This window comes from Ictidomys tridecemlineatus, chromosome 12 (assembly GCF_052094955.1).
Source record: "Ictidomys tridecemlineatus isolate mIctTri1 chromosome 12, mIctTri1.hap1, whole genome shotgun sequence".
Classification (NCBI taxonomy): Eukaryota; Metazoa; Chordata; class Mammalia; order Rodentia; family Sciuridae; genus Ictidomys; species Ictidomys tridecemlineatus.
The window spans coordinates 39,764,608-39,783,156 of record NC_135488.1 but is presented as its reverse complement, the minus strand read 5'-3'; the positions used below and the strand labels follow the sequence as shown (position 1 = coordinate 39,783,156).

General features: G+C 49.8%; 1 protein-coding gene across 6 annotated transcripts in view; it reads right to left on the bottom strand.

Annotated features, from left to right (window-relative positions):
- Positions 1 to 271: 271 nt before the first annotated feature.
- Positions 272 to 18,549, bottom strand: part of Npas2 (neuronal PAS domain protein 2) — a 152,079-nt gene continuing 133,801 nt past the window's right edge. For all 6 annotated transcript variants that reach the window (XM_078028570.1, XM_078028568.1, XM_078028569.1 and 3 more), the window contains 6 exons: positions 14,666 to 14,812; positions 9,336 to 9,533; positions 7,217 to 7,398; positions 6,912 to 7,004; positions 3,678 to 3,843; positions 272 to 1,681 (listed from right to left, as the gene is read on the bottom strand). In XM_078028570.1, coding sequence (XP_077884696.1) covers positions 1,505 to 1,681; positions 3,678 to 3,843; positions 6,912 to 7,004; positions 7,217 to 7,398; positions 9,336 to 9,533; positions 14,666 to 14,812 — 963 coding nt within the window. In that variant the 3' untranslated portion in view covers positions 272 to 1,504. The remainder of the gene's footprint in view (positions 1,682 to 3,677; positions 3,844 to 6,911; positions 7,005 to 7,216; positions 7,399 to 9,335; positions 9,534 to 14,665; positions 14,813 to 18,549) is intronic.

The window sequence follows — 18,549 nt, the reverse complement described above, 5'->3', positions numbered from 1 at the left end:
CTCTGTCCTGGGCTTCTGCGAAAAGGTACCATGCTGCCACCGGCCCAAAGCAACAAGACCAAGAGACCACGGACTAAAACCTCTGAAGCCATGAACCAAGAGAAACTTTTCACCTTTTTAAGTTGATTATTTCAGGTATTTTGTCACAGCCATGGAAAGCTAGCACATACCATTTCCGAATCTTTGATTACTCTTGAAACATCTTGAAAAATAAAAAAAGCTTCCAGGTGAAAAGATGTATATGCGTGGATGTAGAAAAAGGGACAGAGGAAATTGTACAAATTTGTTAATTTATTACAAAAGTTTCCACTCACAGAAAAACACAGGAAAATTTTTTATACTTTTTTATATTTGGGGAAGGAACTGGCGTCTCAGATACAAAATAATTTACACATAATCCGTACAATTTTATTTTATATAGAAATAGGTAATTATTACAACAGCTGTACAATTCACTACACTCATAATTACATAAAATCTTTTCTTTAGAAACATCTCAACATAACAAAACATACAAAAAAAGCAAAGTGCATTTTGAAAAGGAAAAATCCAATCCTCAGAATCATCATGAAAGATAGGTAGGAAGATGCAGCATTCGCACTCAGGGCCAACACGTGGTGGGGGTTCCCGGGGACTGCAGCCCCCCAGGCTGCTTGGCTTATGAAACCTCTTCCCTCCTAAGTCTTAGCGTTCTCTACAGAATTCTGGAAAATCAGCCGCAAAATTGTGCTTGACTTTGAGTCCACTTTTGTAGTTGCAATCAAGGAAGTAAACAGGAAACAGTCCAGTGTTATGTGTGGGCGGGTGGGTAGGTGGGGACAATCACCACTAGGAGGGCACTGGGTGAGGCCTCCTTAGGATCTAGGCAGAGGGTGTGAATCTGCAGCTTGGTTAATGACAACCAGCTTCGCTGACTGGTGGGCTGTTTTTGTTAATGTGGGCTCCAAATGAAGTCATGAGACCTTATTATTTTTAAAAACATAAAGTGCCTAAGTTATATCCTCTGTGCAGCTGTGCAAATTAAAACAAAAGCAACCATTTTAAAAATAATGAAAAATAATCTCTTTCTCTCTCTCTGTCTCCCCAACAGATCTCTGACCCAGTCCTTCTCCAATGCAAAGGAAAGATGATCGGGAGAGTGAAGGCCAGCTGGGGCGCGGGTGCACCGGGCGGCGGTGCGCGCTGCGGGGACGCGCGAGGGGCACCGTCTCCGCGGGTAAACTGGGTTTCCGGGCCACCCCGGGGCGTTCAGTTCCCGTCCCGTATGGCTGTGGAGGGCGCCCGGGAACCCTGGCGGCCATGGGGACAAGGCCAGCGTTCCTGATCTGCGCTCCACTGTCCCCGCCGCTGCGCTCCGGGGATGGTTACCATCCAGGAATTCTGAAATGTACGCAGGGTGCACGAAAGCCAAGGGGTTAGCTCAGACCCCTTCTCCCCACCTCCCGTGGCCGCCCCCTCGTCCATTGGTTAAAGCTGATTGTGTGCCGACGCCGGGGCCAGGGCACTACCGGGGCGGCTGCTGGAGGCCTGAGGACTCGGACAGCCGGCTGACCCTGCGGGGCGCGCGCGCGGGCTGCGGCTGCGCGGGGGGCGGCGGGGTGTAGCCCAGGGCCCCGGGCTGCTGGGCGTAGGTGGAGAGGAGGAGCGAGTCCGGCTGCTCACTGTGCAGAGAGGTCGATGCCTGCGACGAGAAAGGAAGGGAGAGGGGCTCAGAGCCGTCCTGTGGTTGGTCAGCCCCTCGCTGTCACTTCCTTACCCGGGGAGTGAGGTGGTGGGAAGGGATCTGGGGCTACAGATGCCCTCAGCTGCGGGACTTCCCAGAGTGGAGTGGAAGCACCCTTTCCGGAGTCAAAATCTGCCTATGCGGGGGTGGGGGGATGGGGGGTTCTGTATGGCCCACGTGGGCCCATGATGGTCACGTGGCCTGGATGCTTTTGGATGATGCGACCTGGGGCCACATGCAGAATCGGTGCACACTATGTCTCATGCTGGTCCCTGCTCCCCTAACTATCCCCAAAGCCACCGTTCACCAGCATCTAATAGGAAACATCACGAATTGAGCTTCAGAAGCTTCAGCAGGTCAAACTGACTTGGAAAGCTTCAATCTTATTTCCCACTCCCGCCTCCCAATGAATGGACTTCTCCAAGTAGCCCAGAGCGGCCTGCCTCGGGCCTTTAAGCCCTGCGCCTGGGTCTGGTGCTTGTGCTGCGTGGTCCAGCCAAAACACAGTTCTTTCACACCCATGCCTTCATCCACCCTTTGACTATTTCCTGGGTGCGTCAGGTTCTGTAGCAGATGCCTCAGAGTGCTCCCCCTCAAGTCCCTAGCTCCAGGAAGGCTCCCCTCGGCAGTGTTCCCACTGGGCACTAACCAGAGCCTGCCCCACACTGTGCTAAGGCAGCTCCCTAGTGTGCTCTGGGGCCTTAAGGGCTTCCAAGTTTCCAAGGGCAGTGAGAAGACCCAAGAGCTCTTTGCGCCTTTACCCTGTATCTTCATGCATCGAGTGCCTGCAAACCACTGCTGCTACTGCTGAAACAAATCCTCCCCTCCCATGCACCCCTGCCTTGTCACTTCACTGTTTCCTATCCACGTCGTTTCTGGGTCCCAAGAACTGAAGAGATCTGTCTGCAAAGCCAAAGTTGGAGTTACACCCAGTCTATGGAGGATCGGAGAGATTTGAAAACTGTACCCCCAGACGGTTCAGCAAAAAAAGTCAAATCACATTCCAGCCCTTTAGGGACAACTCTCTTCATCTCTACCCTGTGGTCCTCAAGATGGTTCGGCCACTGCACAAGGGTCCTCTGGCTTTGAAGATGCCAAGCAAGGAAGCGTAGGCTGTCCTTGCTGAGAGGGAGCCGCCCAGGGCAGGGTGAGGGCTGGGTTAGAACCGGCGTCCTCCCTGGGCACGTGTCAGGGAGGAGGCTGAGCCCTCAGACCAGTTGGGTCCACCCTCATTCCTTCCAGTGTGTTCAACAATTACTTGAAGTAATTTTTGCCTTTTCCATATTTTTTCTATAAAGCCCCAATTCCACACAATGTTATTGTAGTTGTTAAGATATTTTGATGGATCTTTAAGTGTGACTTAATTTTGTATTTGTACAGAACTTTATAAATGCACCGAAAAGGCCAACAAAAATATTCATGTCTTTTTTTTTTTTTTTTTTGGTACTGGGGATTGAATTCAGGGGCACTCAACCACTGAGCCACATCCCCAGCCCTTGCTTTTTTGTATATTATTTAGAGACAGGGTCTCACTGAGTTGCTTAGTGCCTCGCTTTTGCTGAGGCTAGCTTTGAACTCGCGAACCTCCTGCCTCAGCCTCCCAAGCCACTGGGATTACAGGCGTGCACCACCAAACCCGGCCTCATTCATGCCTGACTTTTGCTCTAGAAAGCATGAATATATCAAGATGCAAGATTATTTTTTAAAAATGGACCTTTGGTGCATATAACCGTATGAGGTATAATAGCTGATCCTTAATTTTTCATACTTCCCATACATACATTTTAAAAGCTTTCCGAATTAGAAGCAATCAAATGTGGGTCTTCCTGGGACTTGCTTTTGTACCAGGGACAAATAGCCTTCAAAGCAAGGCAGGAAAAAGCTTTTCAGATGTGGAATGTGGAGCTTGGCTTCTCTCCCTAAACCCACGTGGGTCTCCCCACCCAGTGCCCACCTGTAGGTAGTGTGGCGGCTGCGGCTGGGCCTGCAGGGGAGCTGGCTGGGAGGCAGGGAAGCTGTGGGCAAGCGCTGCCTGCCCCATCAGCAGGACGGGGGTGGAGGTGCTGCTGCTGGTGGGGCGTGAGTCTGGATGCGGGAACACGGCCTGGGCCTGTGCGTACCTGTTAGTGTCACATGGAAAGGAGAAAAACAGATTCTTGAAGAAAGTGGCATTGATATGACACGGAGAAGCATTACATCAAAAGAAAAAATAGGTAAGTGGGACTTGAACAAAACCTTGGTACATCAAGGGACACTATCGGCAGAGGGAAAAGGAACCCCCCACCCCCATGGGAGAGAGTACTCCAAATCTGCAAAAGGATTGACACTCAGAATAAATCCAGACTCAGGGATGCCCACCATCACCACCACGACCCCCACCAGCTGGCCGGTACCACCTCAACAACCCCATCAGAGCAAGGGACAAAGGGCTCCAGGAGACATTTCCCCAAAGAAGGGACACAAACGATCGCTAGGTGCGTGAAAAGATGTTGAGTGTCCCTTGTCAACAGGGAAAAGCAAACCAAAAGGAGCTACCCACTTCTCACCCATTTTGATGGCTATTATATTAAAAAATAAAACAAAATAACACTTGTTGGTAAGGATGTGGCAAAACTGGAACTCTGTGCACTATTGATGAGAACATAAACTAGCAGCCACTGAGGAAAATGGCATAGGGGTCCTCAAAAAATTAACAGAACGACTGTGACTGAGCAGTTCCAATTCTGGGTATATATACTTAAAATAAGTGAAACACTTGAACAGCTGTTTTCACACTGAGGCCAGCATTATTCACATTAGTTAAAAGGTGGTGACAACCAATGTCCATTGACAGGTAATAGATAAAAATACATATATGTCTGTGTGTTTGTAATGTACCATACATATAATAGAATATTACTCAGCCTTGAAAAGGGGGGGTGCATTTTTGACACATGCTACAACATGAATGGCCCCGGAAGACATTATGATAAGTGAAACAAGCCAGTCACCAAAGCATAAATACAGCATGAGGTACCTAGAAGAGTCAAAGTCACAGAGACAGAAAGTATGGTGGTTACCAGGGCAGAGGGAAGAGGGATGGAGTGTTATTGTTTAACAGGTGTAGAGTTTCAGTTGGGGAAGATGAAACAGCTCTGTGGACAGGGCTGATGATTGTGCAACAGTGTGACTCTAGTTGATGCCACTGAGTTATGTCTTTTAAAATGGTTTAAACAGTAAATATTTTATTATGTACATTTTACTATAACAATAATAATAATAATAATAAAAAAGAGGCATCGTTGATAATAGTCCCCTAACAAGGAGTGGAGAAAGGACCTTTGGGAAAGTTCTGGAAGATTCTGGAATTTTTACAAAGAGACGTCTGCTTTGCATTATATTTTTGCAAATGTTATTTCCCTGCATGGGGTCATTTGTAACAGACTTGGACACCCCCAACTTGCCCTGCAGGGAGGCCTCTGTGTGCGTGAGACAGATCCTGAAACTCCTTAGAGGATGTGTCGTTGGGTTGTGAGTGGAAGAGACAGTCGGGGAGATGCAGAGGGCAGAAATTATTGGTTTAACTGAAAACAGCAGATAAGGTTCCCAGAAGAAAAAAAAAAGTCTATTTTTGCTCATTTACAGCATTTTAAGCATTTCTAGAAAATGATGAAATAAGTATCTTTCTGCTTATTTGGATCATCTAGGAAGAAGAAGCAAAATCTAAAACCAAAACCAAACCACCAGTGCCTACCTGAGAGCAGAACAAGGGACTGTGAAAGGTCCCTCTTCACCCCATGACCAACAGGAGGGCCAGAAAGTCTCAGGTGCAGAAGATCCCAAAGAGACCCCAGACAGGACCCACAAGGTCACTTTGAAGAATCAAGAGGCCGCAGAGGCCTCTGAGAGTTGGGTGGCCTCTGACTCTGCCATACACAGTGTAGAGCCTTTGAGTTCTTTTGGGGGGGGGCTGCTGGGATTGACCCCAGGGCTTTGTGCATGCGAGGCAAGCAGCTGCCACCTGAGCTCTACCCGCAGCACCAGTGCAGAACCTTTGAAAACATGGCCTAACTGCTTTAATGATGAGTTGCTTTGTTGATTTAAAAAAAAAAGAATCCTGTCCATACGGGTCCCTGAGGCCCAGAAACGCTCAGTGACTGTCAGCGTGGACACGGGAAGGGCTTCTGGGGATGGTCCCTGGAGACCCGTGGCAGGCCTCATTAGCTAGCACTGTTCTGGTGAACTTGGAACAACCAGGGTTTGTAGAAAACAGACGTCTGTCCAAGACTCGTATTTTTGCCTCCTTTCAAAGGGTTTGAGACTATTTTCCAGTAACGTTTATTTCCTGAACGAAGTGATCCCCCTTGAGGTCTCCAGTCACCCTCCTCCCTAGTGAGGGGGCAGCTGAGCAGATCTGCTCCTGGTCCTGGGGGTACAGGTGGAAAAGAGCCTGGGGAAGTGCCACAGGTTGCCTGTGTCCCCACAAAGTTCATATGATGGGAACTTAACCCCCCAAGTGCCGTGTGCATGGTATGGGATGGGCCTTGGGAGTAAATAGGATTGAGAGCTGGGGGAGGGGGCACAGCCATGTGTCCTTCAGCAGGGGGCCTCTCCAGACACTGAGAAGACACTGGCGCCCTGCTCTTGGACGGCCCAGCCTGCAGAACCATGAGCTTAATGAACCTCTCTTCTCTATAAACTCCCCGGCCTGTGGTATTCAGTGCTAGCAACAGAAAATGGATTCAGACAGGAAATGAGCAGGAGGAGGCTGGTTTCGGATCGCCACCACGGCAGGGTCTCAGGATCCTGGGGCCTAGTGCCAGCCATACAGGCCAAGGTGCTTGTGGGACAGCCAGCAGGAGCCCGCGGGGGCTCTCAGGGAATGTCACCAAGCCTTTTACACCTGAAATGAAATCCCAAAGGCACACACTGGGGAATATCAGTCATGGTTTCGTCCAGGGGCTGTTTGAAGCTTGGAGCGTGGATACAAAAGTCAGTTCGCTGAAATGGGAGACGGTGGAAGGGAAGCTAAGAGGACAAGTCCCCATAAAGGGGCGCGCTTGGAACCTGTCTTTAGTAGGACGTTCACAGTGAGCCCCGCCAGCCTGAAACCCGGGGAGCATGGTTTTTAAAGAGAAAGAGAAATCCAGCCTGGGCCCGTCCCCCAGCCTGCGGGCGCTCTGCTCCCCCCTCCTCCAGGGCCACCTACTTGACTTGCCGTCCAGTCCTGCTGACCTCGGAGGGCTGCCTGGCGTCACAGGATCCAGGCATCATGGGCTGGATGGGCTGGCTCAGCAGCAGCCTTGGAGCAGAGAGAGAGAGACGGTGAAGGTCAGTCGGCACCAACTGCAGCCCCGACGGGGCGGCCCAGGGCAGCGGGCCTCTGGATCTCCTGTGGCTGACCCTCGCCCCTGACCCCTGACTGTCCTCAGCAGACCAGAGGGCAGCGGGTCGCCTCCAAGGACCCCAAGCTGCTCCCTTGGCTGAGAGCATGCATGAAGCCTGGCCTCGCACCTGAGCTGCCTGTCGTGGCTGAAGTCGGGGCTGGGCTGGCACTGGCTGGCGTCCTGGGAGGCGGCAGCGGGCGCGGTCAGGCTGAGGCCCGGAGCGGCTGGGCTGCTGAACTGGGGCGTCAGGCTGCTCACTGCACGGCTGCTGCCCTGCATCACCTGGGAACTCCGAATCGCCTTCGGGCCCTGGAGTATCATGGCAAGGACAACACGTAGACTCAGGTCATCTGAAACCTCCCCAGACTCGTCCTTCACCTCACCCTGGCCATCCCTCTGATGTCGGACCCACCAGTGACGTACGGAACTATTTTGATTTTGTGGATCTCTTCCTCATTGGATTCCAAGTGCCTCAGGGATTCTTGGAATCCTGTGGGCCTTGGTCAGTGCCAAGTTTTTTTATCAGACAAGTAACAAACGTGCATTGGACTGAATACTTTATCGCTTCACAAATTCTACCTCAGACACACGGAACTCCCTGCTGTTTCTCCAACTCACCAGTCCTACTCCTGCCTCAGGGCCTTTGCACATGCTGATCCCTCTGTGTGGAACACTCCTCTCACCCTCATATTGATATGCTTTCTTCTCTCATCCCTCAGTTTTTTTTTTTGTTTGTTTAAATACTATCTTTGCAGAGAAGGCTTCCCTTCCACCTAATTAAAACCCTAGCCCATAACTCCATCTTCACCAGGGTGCCCCCATTGTCATTTGATACATTGTGATTTTTACTTAATTTTCCCCCTCCCACTTGGAAAATATTTTTTTTTGTATGAAATAATAAATGAGAGAGGGAGTTGGCTTAGGCTTGCATTTTCTTTTCTGTCAGTTTCATTGACTGTCCGGTGAAATCGTGGTGCTTTAATTTCTAGAGCTTGAACAAAATCGTTTAATATGGGATAGCGTGAGCCCTTCCTGAGCTTTTCCCCTTTCTACCCTTCCCTTGGCTATTTCCACACGTTGGTTTTCCTGATGCCATGACCCTTTGAATGGAAAGGCTGCATTTTCAACAAAACAAATTTGGATAAGGACGGATCAAACTCCCTAAGTCAGTCACCTATCAAAAATTCTCCAAATAAGTAGCTTCTGTCCTGAGCACGTCCAGATGACTTTCTTGTCTTTATTCTCGAGATAATACAAAACTACGCAACATCGACCTAATAGTAAATATTACAAGTCATCCAGAGACGACTTGAAGTGTGGAGGGCCTGGGGGCAGGGGGCTGGCCTGGCAGGCACGAGGCCCTGGGTTCAGTCCCCAACAGGAAAAAAGAATCACGTCGGGCGCATATGCATAGGCCCCGTGGATACCGGGCTGCTGTCTTCCGTCAGGGACTTGAGCGTCCATGATTCAGACCCACGTGGGGGTTCCTGAACCCATCCCCGGCAGAGACGGAGGGAGGACGGTGCCCCTCCCCCTTGCACTCTACACCGTCTGCTAAGTCCCCAGCTTCTCTGTGAGACTCTGGCTCCCTGGAGACAAGGACTCTGTAGTCCCTCTTGGCTCCCCTGTGACCACAGGAGCTCAGGGACGCTCACCAGGGCACTCAGCACTTGGTGGAGACGTGAAGGCCCCAGGAGAGGCAGGATCTGCCTTCCCCTGTGATGGAAGAGGCTCAGGTCCCCTTCGTTCCCTTCCACTGAAGTGCCATTGACCCACCAGTGACCTGGTCAGCTGGTGAGGTCACTGGTGGGGGGTAATGAGTGGAAATGGCCTCAAGGGCAGGGCTGGGCAGGGACTGCGGGTGGCCGGGAAGAGCCAGGTGGACTGGGCTGGGACAGTGAGCAGCGGTGGCGGCTGCTCACATGGATAGGGCTGAACGCAGAGGGCTGGGGGGGCCTGGAGCAGGTGTGGAGGGACACGTGGCCTTCAGTGAGTGCTTGGGATGTCCTTTTCCTCTTCCAATCCTAATTCAGTCTCAAAGCTGAAAGTTTCCACGGCGTGATGTCTCTAGGGGCCAGGGCATGGGAAAACACTACAAGCTGGACATTCAAAATGACTTCAAAGAAAAGCCCCCACCATAATCTGTTCAGAGAGGAACCGCGTCGGCTGCGGGAATCGAGCACCTCTTAAGACTGCGAGAGTGTCCGCTATGTGGCAAGGACAGAGTGTGGACAGGGCACATTTACCTGGGTGGATATCACACTCGACTCTCTGAGCAGGTGCTGGTTGGTGACCTGGGTTGAAGCCATCTGCCCTGAAAGTTGCTGGCTGGCCACCAGCTGGGGCTGAGACACTGCGGCCGGCCTCTGCTGCAGCTGCGGCTGAGCCTCGGGCCGCTGGGCACTGCTGAAGCTCAGGGAGACAGCCGGCTGCTGCAGGAACATCTGGGAGCCCAAGAGAAACAGCTGTGAGGTTGAGGCCAGAGAGTGTGCCTCCTCCTGTCACAGTAGGTGGTCAGATTCTTGGTGACCCTGTTTTGGCTAGAAACAGATCGTCCACTCAGCTGACGGACGGACAGCAGGTGCCTAGGATGCTTCTAGCACGTGAAACGCTCTGGACACCGCGGTTGAGTCGGAGAGACACTGTCCCTGCCCTCCCGAAGGTCGCCGTCCTGTGATTGGCACCTACCAGGGCGAAAGAAGTCGACGTCCATAGGCCCCAGAAGCAATTTGAAGCACTTGTCTGTATTCTAAGTTGGCTGATCAGTTTCTTATCGGAAGGGAGAGACACTTTGTGAATCAAATGAGCACTCTAAAGTGGTGGCAGAGGCTCGGCGAACCCCCAGCGTGGCCCTATCAAGTAGGATGGGGCCTTCTGCTGGGCCTTGGATTTCTGCAAACTGACCAGGGACAGTGACCCATGTTGCCCTCGGGAATCTTCAACCCAGTGCCCTCCGCTGAGGTGGCAGATCTGCTCCCAGGAAGCAGGGGACCCTCTCTTCCCAAGCAGGACAGTAAACAGAGAGAGGATGACACCACAGCGAGTCCATGTGCTTTAAGACCAGGGTTCAGTTCTACAGCCATCACCATCATCTATCTCCATGATCATCTCAGACGTGTCAGACGTCGAATAGGCTGAGATACGTGAGCCTGGTCATTTTCATTAAAAAGGGAGCTTGACCAAGTTTGTAAAGAACCTAAGTCTTCATGAGAATCTCTATTTAAAAGAGTTTGGACCGTGTGCGGTTGGCCCTCCATATCTGCAGAGCCAACCTACCTTAGATGGAAAATATTTGGAAAAAAAACTGTATCTGTACTGAACACACACACAGGTGTTTTCCTTGTCTCAATTCCCTAAGCAACACAGTAAACAACTATGCGAGGGTACACCGCGTTCACGTTATAAGTCGTCTCGAGGGGATCGAGAGCCCACGGGAGGTGTAGGGTCTAGGCAAGCATCAAGCCATTTTACAGGAGACCCTGGAGCATCCGCAGATGTGGGTTATCTGTGGGGGTCTTGGAACCAATCCCACCAAGATGCCGTATTTGACTGAAAACAGTTGAAGTGCTTAGAAAGGTTTTACTTCTTAGGTTTTTAACTTTTCTTTGTTAGAAATGTGAAATGATTGAGAGATTCCGAGAAATGAAACTTGTAAATTAATGGCTTTGGCAGATACTGCCGATTATTCACGACTTGTTGAACTTAGAAACTCGCTGAACATCAACTAAGGAGACAGTGAGAGGATTGTTCTTTTTAGTAGGTTTTTTAAGAAACATAGGATCTGTAAGTTGACTCTATGTGTTTAAGAAAAACAGATTTACTAAGAATATAACCAAAGACCCTATAACCACCTCTTTTAACAAAAGCCCCTCGTGGGGATCGCAGACACCGACGGGCATTATCTATGCCACAGTTGCTGACATGTGACATTCCGTATTCAGGAGGGGTTTCTCTTCCTCCCGGCATCTGGTGTGTTCCCTTCCAATCAGACTGATCCAACCACACACCCAGCACAGACTGACAGGTTGACACTTCCTGAGTGAAAGGCAGGTGTAGAGCCACACCCTGTAGATGCTTGGAGGAGCTCCTAAGAACAATTTGCTCAAATATCTCACTCTCAGATGGGACCCACGGATTGGGAGACCGCCCCCTCCAACCTCTTCTTATGCTCCTTCCCCAGGCAAGAGGCCTGTAGTTTTAAATGAGGGCTCTCTGCCACCTTAGAATCTCAGAAGAATTTCCTGGTCCCCAGCGTCTCAGATCACATGTTTGAAGATCAGCATCTCTGCAGCGACAGCTACTTTAGTATACGGCTTGTTTTATAGCACACAGGGTACCTTGTTCATCACCTCTTTGGTAAAAACCTTCTACAAAAGCTTAATTCCCATATATTTTTTTTTTCTGGCAGGATACGGTTTACCTTCTGAGTAGAGTTTGAATCAACGCAAGCTTTATTTATGACAGGTTTTATAATCTAACCAAAAAGAGACATATTTGAGTTCCGGTTGCCACCCTACCATCTATTAGCAGTATGAGCATTTCATAACTTTTCAAAGCCATGGTTTCTTCATTATAAACAGGGACATCAACAGCACATTACCTTAGAAGGGATTATATAAAGTCAAAGCATATAAAGTACCCAAGATACAGTGAATGTGGAATAAATGTTAGGTAATAGCAATATAAAATGAAAGAAAAGGAGTCTTTTGCTCTTTGGACAATTTAAAGATTGTCTAATAAATGAATAAATGGAAAAATACATGAACGAATGAATGAAGCTTTTTGCTCAAGCTGTTCCTGTTAGTGTTACATAACAGACTGCTGAGCTACTCTCAACCATCATCCATATATGCTCTCTGAAGGTAGAAATCCTGTTGTATTTCTGTGTCCCCATAGAGCTCCACCAAGTACCTGGTATGTAATGAGTGTCGGGTGGATAGATGATGTTGGATGATGGATGGAAAGATGGATGGATGGATGGATGGATGGATGGATGGCTGAAAAGAACCAACCAAGGAACAAATGCCTTTTGCCACTGCTAGTGGTCTTTTTAAGCATTCATCTGAGTAGCCAGCAGAGGGCGCACGTGCTTTCCAAATGAGCCACACGCAGCTCTCCACGGATGGGAGGAGGGTGGCAGGACCTTCCAGCAGAACAGCCTGACCCACGTGACCCACGGCATGACCTCATCTACTTGCAAACATCAGCAGCCTTAGAGGACCTTACCCTCATAACCCAGTTTAAAAAAAAAAAAAAAATCATACTTAGGAAGCATTGTAAGCCCACAGTCTCATTGAAAATTCTCAGCCAATGAATTAAAATAGGGAAAGAACAAGTTGGGACCAAGGTCTCTGGGTGGGGGTCCTGGTTTGCTGCTGCACGCGTCTATGCCTATTCTACCAAGAATAAAGTCGAATTTTATGGCTCAAGAAGATGGATTCTTAAAAGTAGGAAAAGTTGTCAGGAAAAAAAAATTCTAATTTCTAAGAATAAGTAGATCCTACACTCACAATCCTGTGAACTTTCAGGATTCTCATCTGAGTACTTTTAATGAATTCTCATCATTACAAGACATTTCAGAAGTCCAAAAAATAGAGAAAAAGTGCAATGGAAACCCATATCATAATGTGTCATATTTAGGCTTCAAAGGTGATCAATGTTTTGATCTTATTTCATCTAATTCTTCTCTTGTTTGGGGTGGGGTAGAAAGTGGAGTCATTTTTATGTGCTTTTTTTAAACAATTAAATCATGTTTTTTTTTAAAAAAACCAATGTCATATTTTGGTTAAGCATTTTGGATTATATTTCTTTAAATCTTGGGAAAAAAACAACAAGAAGACAGACTGCTGGAGGAAATGTTCTCTCTGGTTTGGCTATCTGTGGATTTCCATGTTCTTTGGAAAATTCCACTGCAGAGATAAGGTCAAAACACCAAGCGCAGGAAGGATGGCCCCGAGGCTTGATCTCTACCTCATCCCTGCTGGAACTCGGGTGCTCTTTGGCGTGTGTACTTAGGGGGTTAGCAGACAGCACCCGCCATGAGGAAAGTCCAGCTCCGCCTCACAGGGAGTGACAGTGATAACTTCGTCGCCTGTTATTTTAAAATCTAGCTTTAGTATTGAAAAGGCAGGAAGCAGAAAAGTCCAGACACTGAGGAGGAGGCTTCTTACGCCTACGTGGCTTTCAGCAGTTTCTGGTTCAATTTCCCCGACTCCTTTAGTGTAAAATTCCACTAGAGTCACTGGAGTCGGGCAAGTTTGGAGCAACCCATCAGGCCCTGGGACCAGTGAGAAAAATATTGCAGTTGGGAAAGAATAAGCACAAAGTGGCTGTTTACTGATGTGACAGCTTGATGACCCCATTTCTTTTCTATGTAACCACGGAACTCTTCCTTCCTCTAGTCAAGGTGGGGGTGACAGTACGGTGGGGGAGGGAGCAGCAGGACTCTGGGTATGCACCTGTAGATAGGCTCAGAGGCTGGGTGGTGGCTGTCCTGGTTTGGGCTTATTTATGGTGACAAGCCTGGGTAGGAGCAGGAAGGGGAGGAATGTCCAACGGTCACTCCTGAGTCCCTGTGACTTCCCAGGAGAACTCCGGAACACCCTAGAAGGCCACCGACACACCGCCCTGCGTCCCCCCTCCCGTCTGCCTGTCAAGGTGCAACTGAGCTGGGTGCCCAGGAGAGGGTCTGAATTGTCAGGGGTCCGGGGGCCCGTGGGAACAATCCTGCAGCCATTTTTAAGGTGTCTGTTTTGTTCTCTCTGCTTCTCTCCTACAGGGGCTGCACATTCTCAACGCTCCCAGAGCAAACTCCAAGGTTAGCTACAAATACATTTGCAATTAATGGCTGGATCCCAATGATGCACTTGTGAGGACAAACAGTCCTGAAACGAAGTAAAATTTGGTAATAATAATCATCATCGTCATCATCCATCCTTGAAAGAGATCCAATACATAAAGTTTTTCTTCCAAAATAACTCTCTGAATGATTCCATAAAGCCATAGCTGGGGGTCAGGCTGCTGCTGTCAGAATATGCAGAGTGTCCCCAGGGGCTGGCAACAACTGGGGTGGCATGGAGGTGCCAGCCCCGGCTCCCTCTGCCACCCGCTCTGGCTGAATACAGACAGCCTGACTTCCCAAGTGTCCCTCCATTCCTGTGTTCATCCTCGGCTCAGGGGAAACAGATGGAGGTGCCTCTCCCTCTGCCGGCAGCCTGGGCTGGGTGCTATGAAGTGGGTGCTGGGAGCAGGAACCCAGGACCAAGGCAGGCATCCATGAGGGCGCTCGAAGGCCAGACTCACGAACGAAAATGTGGGTGGGCAGGGAAGAGAATGTGCCTGGTAGAGTGAGAGAGGACCTGGTGGGAATTTCAGGCTTGGCCTGGAGATGGGGACAGGTAAGTGGCATTTCTCCTTCTAAGTGGCCTGTGGATGTGGCCATGGGCTCCATGAGCATAGGAGGATCTGTTGGAGGCCGTGCAGAGGGGGCGTGTGGGGCCTTGTCTGCCCTGACCTGGAAGCCGAGCGCTGTGCCCAGAGCAGGGAGGACAGAGGCCGGCTTGGGCAGGGGCATCACCTGGATGTTGGAGTCCTGGACCAGGCAGAGCTGCTCCTGGATCTTGTGAAGCTCTTCCTGCTGCCACCGGATGTTGGCCTGCAGGATCCTCGTCCGCTGCTCCAGCTGGTCCTTGATGGTCTGGAACATGCTGAACTGGGCCGAGAACTTCAAGGCGGAGTCACAAACACAACCGGGTCAGAGAGTTACCTGGGCCTGGCAGACAGGTCGCAAGTCCCTTTCCCATCCCTGGGCCACCCTTCCCGGCATCCAGGGGCCTCCTGGAAGTCCTTTCTTCTCATTTGTACTCTGTGTGTGACACCTCCGCTGGCATTTCTGGGCCCTGTCATTACCCTAGATCTGATCCCAGTGCCCTCCAGGCCTGGGACCTTCCCCCATGCTCACCAGCTGCTACACAAGTGAACCCGTCACCTGCCATATGCCCCGAGGTGACAGTGGCAGAGGGAGACCCTATACAAGGCCTTCGTGTGTGCTTTGCAAACAGCCCCCTCCCTTCCCTCGGACCCCTGAAGCCCTTCCTGGGGCCGAGGTGGGCTTTAGGAAAACCTTGCAGGTGAGCTCTGCCTGCTGTCACCTGGCCCCACACAGGATCCTGTCCTGGGAGGAGGTCACAAGATGGGAGGAGGGGTTGATGCTCTCTGGGCTCTCTGGGTGCAACGTCCACTTCTTGAGGCCCACCAGTTTGCTGGGCACAGGTTTCCTTTCCTGTTCCCTCTCCCTCCCCTTCGCTCCTACCCGCCTCCTCCCTCCCTTCCTTTTTTTGTTTGGAGATGGGCTTCCCCTCTGCAGCCTGCTGAGCTCGATGGCGCCCCCTGCCTCAGCATCTGGGATACAGGCACAGGCCCTGTGCAAGGCTTCCTTTTTTTTTCTCTCTCTCTCTCTCCTTTCTTTGCTCTATCCTTTGACCTCCCACACATGGGAAGAACTGAGAACAGAGCAGAATGTACCAGAGGATGCAATGACGGAGGCTTCAGATCAGCAAAATGAAAACAGATAGAGCCAATGAAGAATCGCGGCAGATGTTTGCAGAGACCCCCGTGCCCCAGCCATTGTCCCCACCCCTAGGCAGGCAGACCTGTGAACCCTCCACCGCTTCCCCACAAACCCGGGTCGTGCTTGCTGAGGTCACGGGGCTGGGTGGGGGTAGGACCAAGCTGAGAACCAGGGTTGCCAGGCAGGGCTCGGGTTCTCTCCACTCCTGTCCCCAGCTCCCACCTCCATCACAGCGCCCTTGACATCGGACTTCACTTAAAACAGAATGTTTGGCTGTTACAGGAGCTTAAAATGCCCAGGCCACCCGCAAAAAATCCCCAGCACTGTGTCGAAGCCCTCAGCTGGATTTTGAAAGAACATTCCCTTGAGCAAGCAAGCAAGCTGTATCAGCTATTTCATTTTTAAAACAAGACACAAAAGCTTCTACAGTTTGTTCTACAAGAGAGACATTCAGGGCCACCCCTTCCACCTCTAGCAGAGCCGGCTCTTGGTTGCTTAGTTGGCTTGCACCAGGAGTGGCCAGGGGACTGGACAGTGAGTAGGGAGCCAGAGCTAAGGCTAAGAAATGTTTTTTTTTTTTTTTTTTTTTTTGCGGGTGTGGGGGGTTTACTGGGGATTGAACTCAGGGGCACTCGACCACTGAGCCATACTCCCAGCCCTATTTTGTATTTTATTTGGAGGCAGGGTCTCACTGAGTTGCTGAGCACCTCACTTTTAGCTGAAGCTGGCTTTGAACCAACGATCCTCCTGACTCAGCCTCCTGAGCCTCTGGGATTACAGGCGTGTGCCACTGCACCTGGCACTAAGAAATGTTTGTTACCCTAGACTCCCAGTCATTGGTCTCTTGATATCTTCTTGACTGTGGCTTCATTTATTCTATTCTATTCTGTTTTTTTTTTGTTGTTGTTTTGCAGGGCTGGGGGTCACACCCAGGGTCTCGTGCATGCTGGGCACGTGTTCCACCACTGAGCCGCACCCCAGCCGGGCTTCGGCCTTTGTGATGAAAGGATCTCCTCTCACTCAGAGGCATTTTAGAAACACAGGGTAAAGCAAAAGAGGCTTTTTGGGAAACCACCAGTTGTCCAGATGACGACTCCCCCAATGTTGGATTTAATTTCCCCCTCCCCTCCCTGAGAGTGATGTCATCAGTGGAGGGAAACAGAGAAAAATCATAGAATCTCATCATTCCCCCCGGGTGAGTCTGAGAATGTCCAGCTGATCTGGAAAGAGACAGTGGGGCGGGCCTCTGTCTCTGCAGATTCAACCAGCCTCAGACGGAAAAGACTCAAAAAATGTACGTGCGGAATACGTGAAGACTAAAATCTGCCTTGTTATTATCCCCTCAACAATATGTTATGACCACTATTCATGCAGTATTCACACTGTGTCAGGATCATGAGTCGTCTAGGGGTGACTTACAGTTGTCCAGGGATCATTTACGATGATAATGACATGTAGATTACATGCAGATACTGTGCCATGTTATATGAGGGACTTGAACGTCCATGCATTTTGGTATCGGTGGGGGGGGGGGTCCTGGGACAAATTTCCTGGGAATGCCGAGAGTGAACCGTATTAACAAGAACGTCTTAAAGAATGCGGTTCTCATCAAGTACAGTATTCCTAACAGACCAACAGCAGTCACTATTCAGTAAAGCGAAGTTCGATAAATGAAAGATAAATCCCTGAAGGAGCCTAATCATACATATATATTATAAATACTGATGTTCTTTGACATGAAAGGTCCAGAAGTTTAAGGAATTCTCATCTCATGGGCCTTTGGATTGAAAAAGTTACTGATTTCATACCAAATGTGTCTTGGACATTGAAGAGGAAAAAAAAATCATTCTCTTTTTTTGTCCAGAGAATAAATTTTAATCACTCGACTGGATGAATAGCTTCTGCATCGTTATTCAAGCCCGACAGCCAGCCAGCCAGCAGCAGCGGAGGCTCCCGCGTGTCTTTCTTATTCCAGGAAAGTACCAGCGGCCACTTGTGCGAGGACATGTGTTCTGAATGGTTTTCCTTAGCTGTGACAGATCTGCACCAGCACGGGCGAGGCCGCGCCCTGACAAGTTCAAGGGTTGGCGAGCGGTTGCCTGGGACCCGGCTTGAGCTTGTGGTCAGGGTATGGGAGCAGCTAAGTGCCCCTTAAAGGAACTGAAGTCAGAGCTCTGGGCTCAGCAGAGGCTCCACTCTGCACGACTGGAGCATAGCAGATATTTTCATGACTCCCCACCAAAGCACAGGCCCGGGGCCCTCTTCTCTGCTGCCCCTTAATTCTCTGGCAATGTCCTAGTTATCTTTCCAGGGCTAACGGGAATGCCACATCCTCCAGGAAGCCAGCTCAGACTTTCCTAAGCAGACACTTTTCTTACTGACTTTTTAAAATAACCTGCCGGGCGGGCCTGGGTGGTTTCTCCATTTATACGTAGGCCACCTTCTTCATAGTACTAAAAGCAAGGGCTGTGTTACAGATGTCTCTGTGTCCCTAACACCTTGATTACAGACTGACCCAGATAATAACTGGCTGCATGCTGTTGAAGTCAGGAAGGAACTACTCATAATTACTTAAAAAAAAAATGTTAGGCTAGGGTACTGGAACCCACATGCTTTAGATCCTTTCAAAGTCTTCCTATGACATTTGGCCTAATCCAGACCTTTCCTAGAATATAGCCAATTTGGAGTCATAAAAAAAATGAAAGAAATGCACCAGCAACTCAGGAGGCCAAGGCAGGAGGATTGCGAGTGCGAGGCCAGCCCTAGTAACTTAGCAAAATCCTGTCTCAGAATAAAAAAAATAAAAAAATAAAAAGGACTGGGGATATAGCTCAGTGGCAAAACACTCTTGGGTTCAATTCCTAGTATAAAAGAAAGAGAGAGAGAGACAG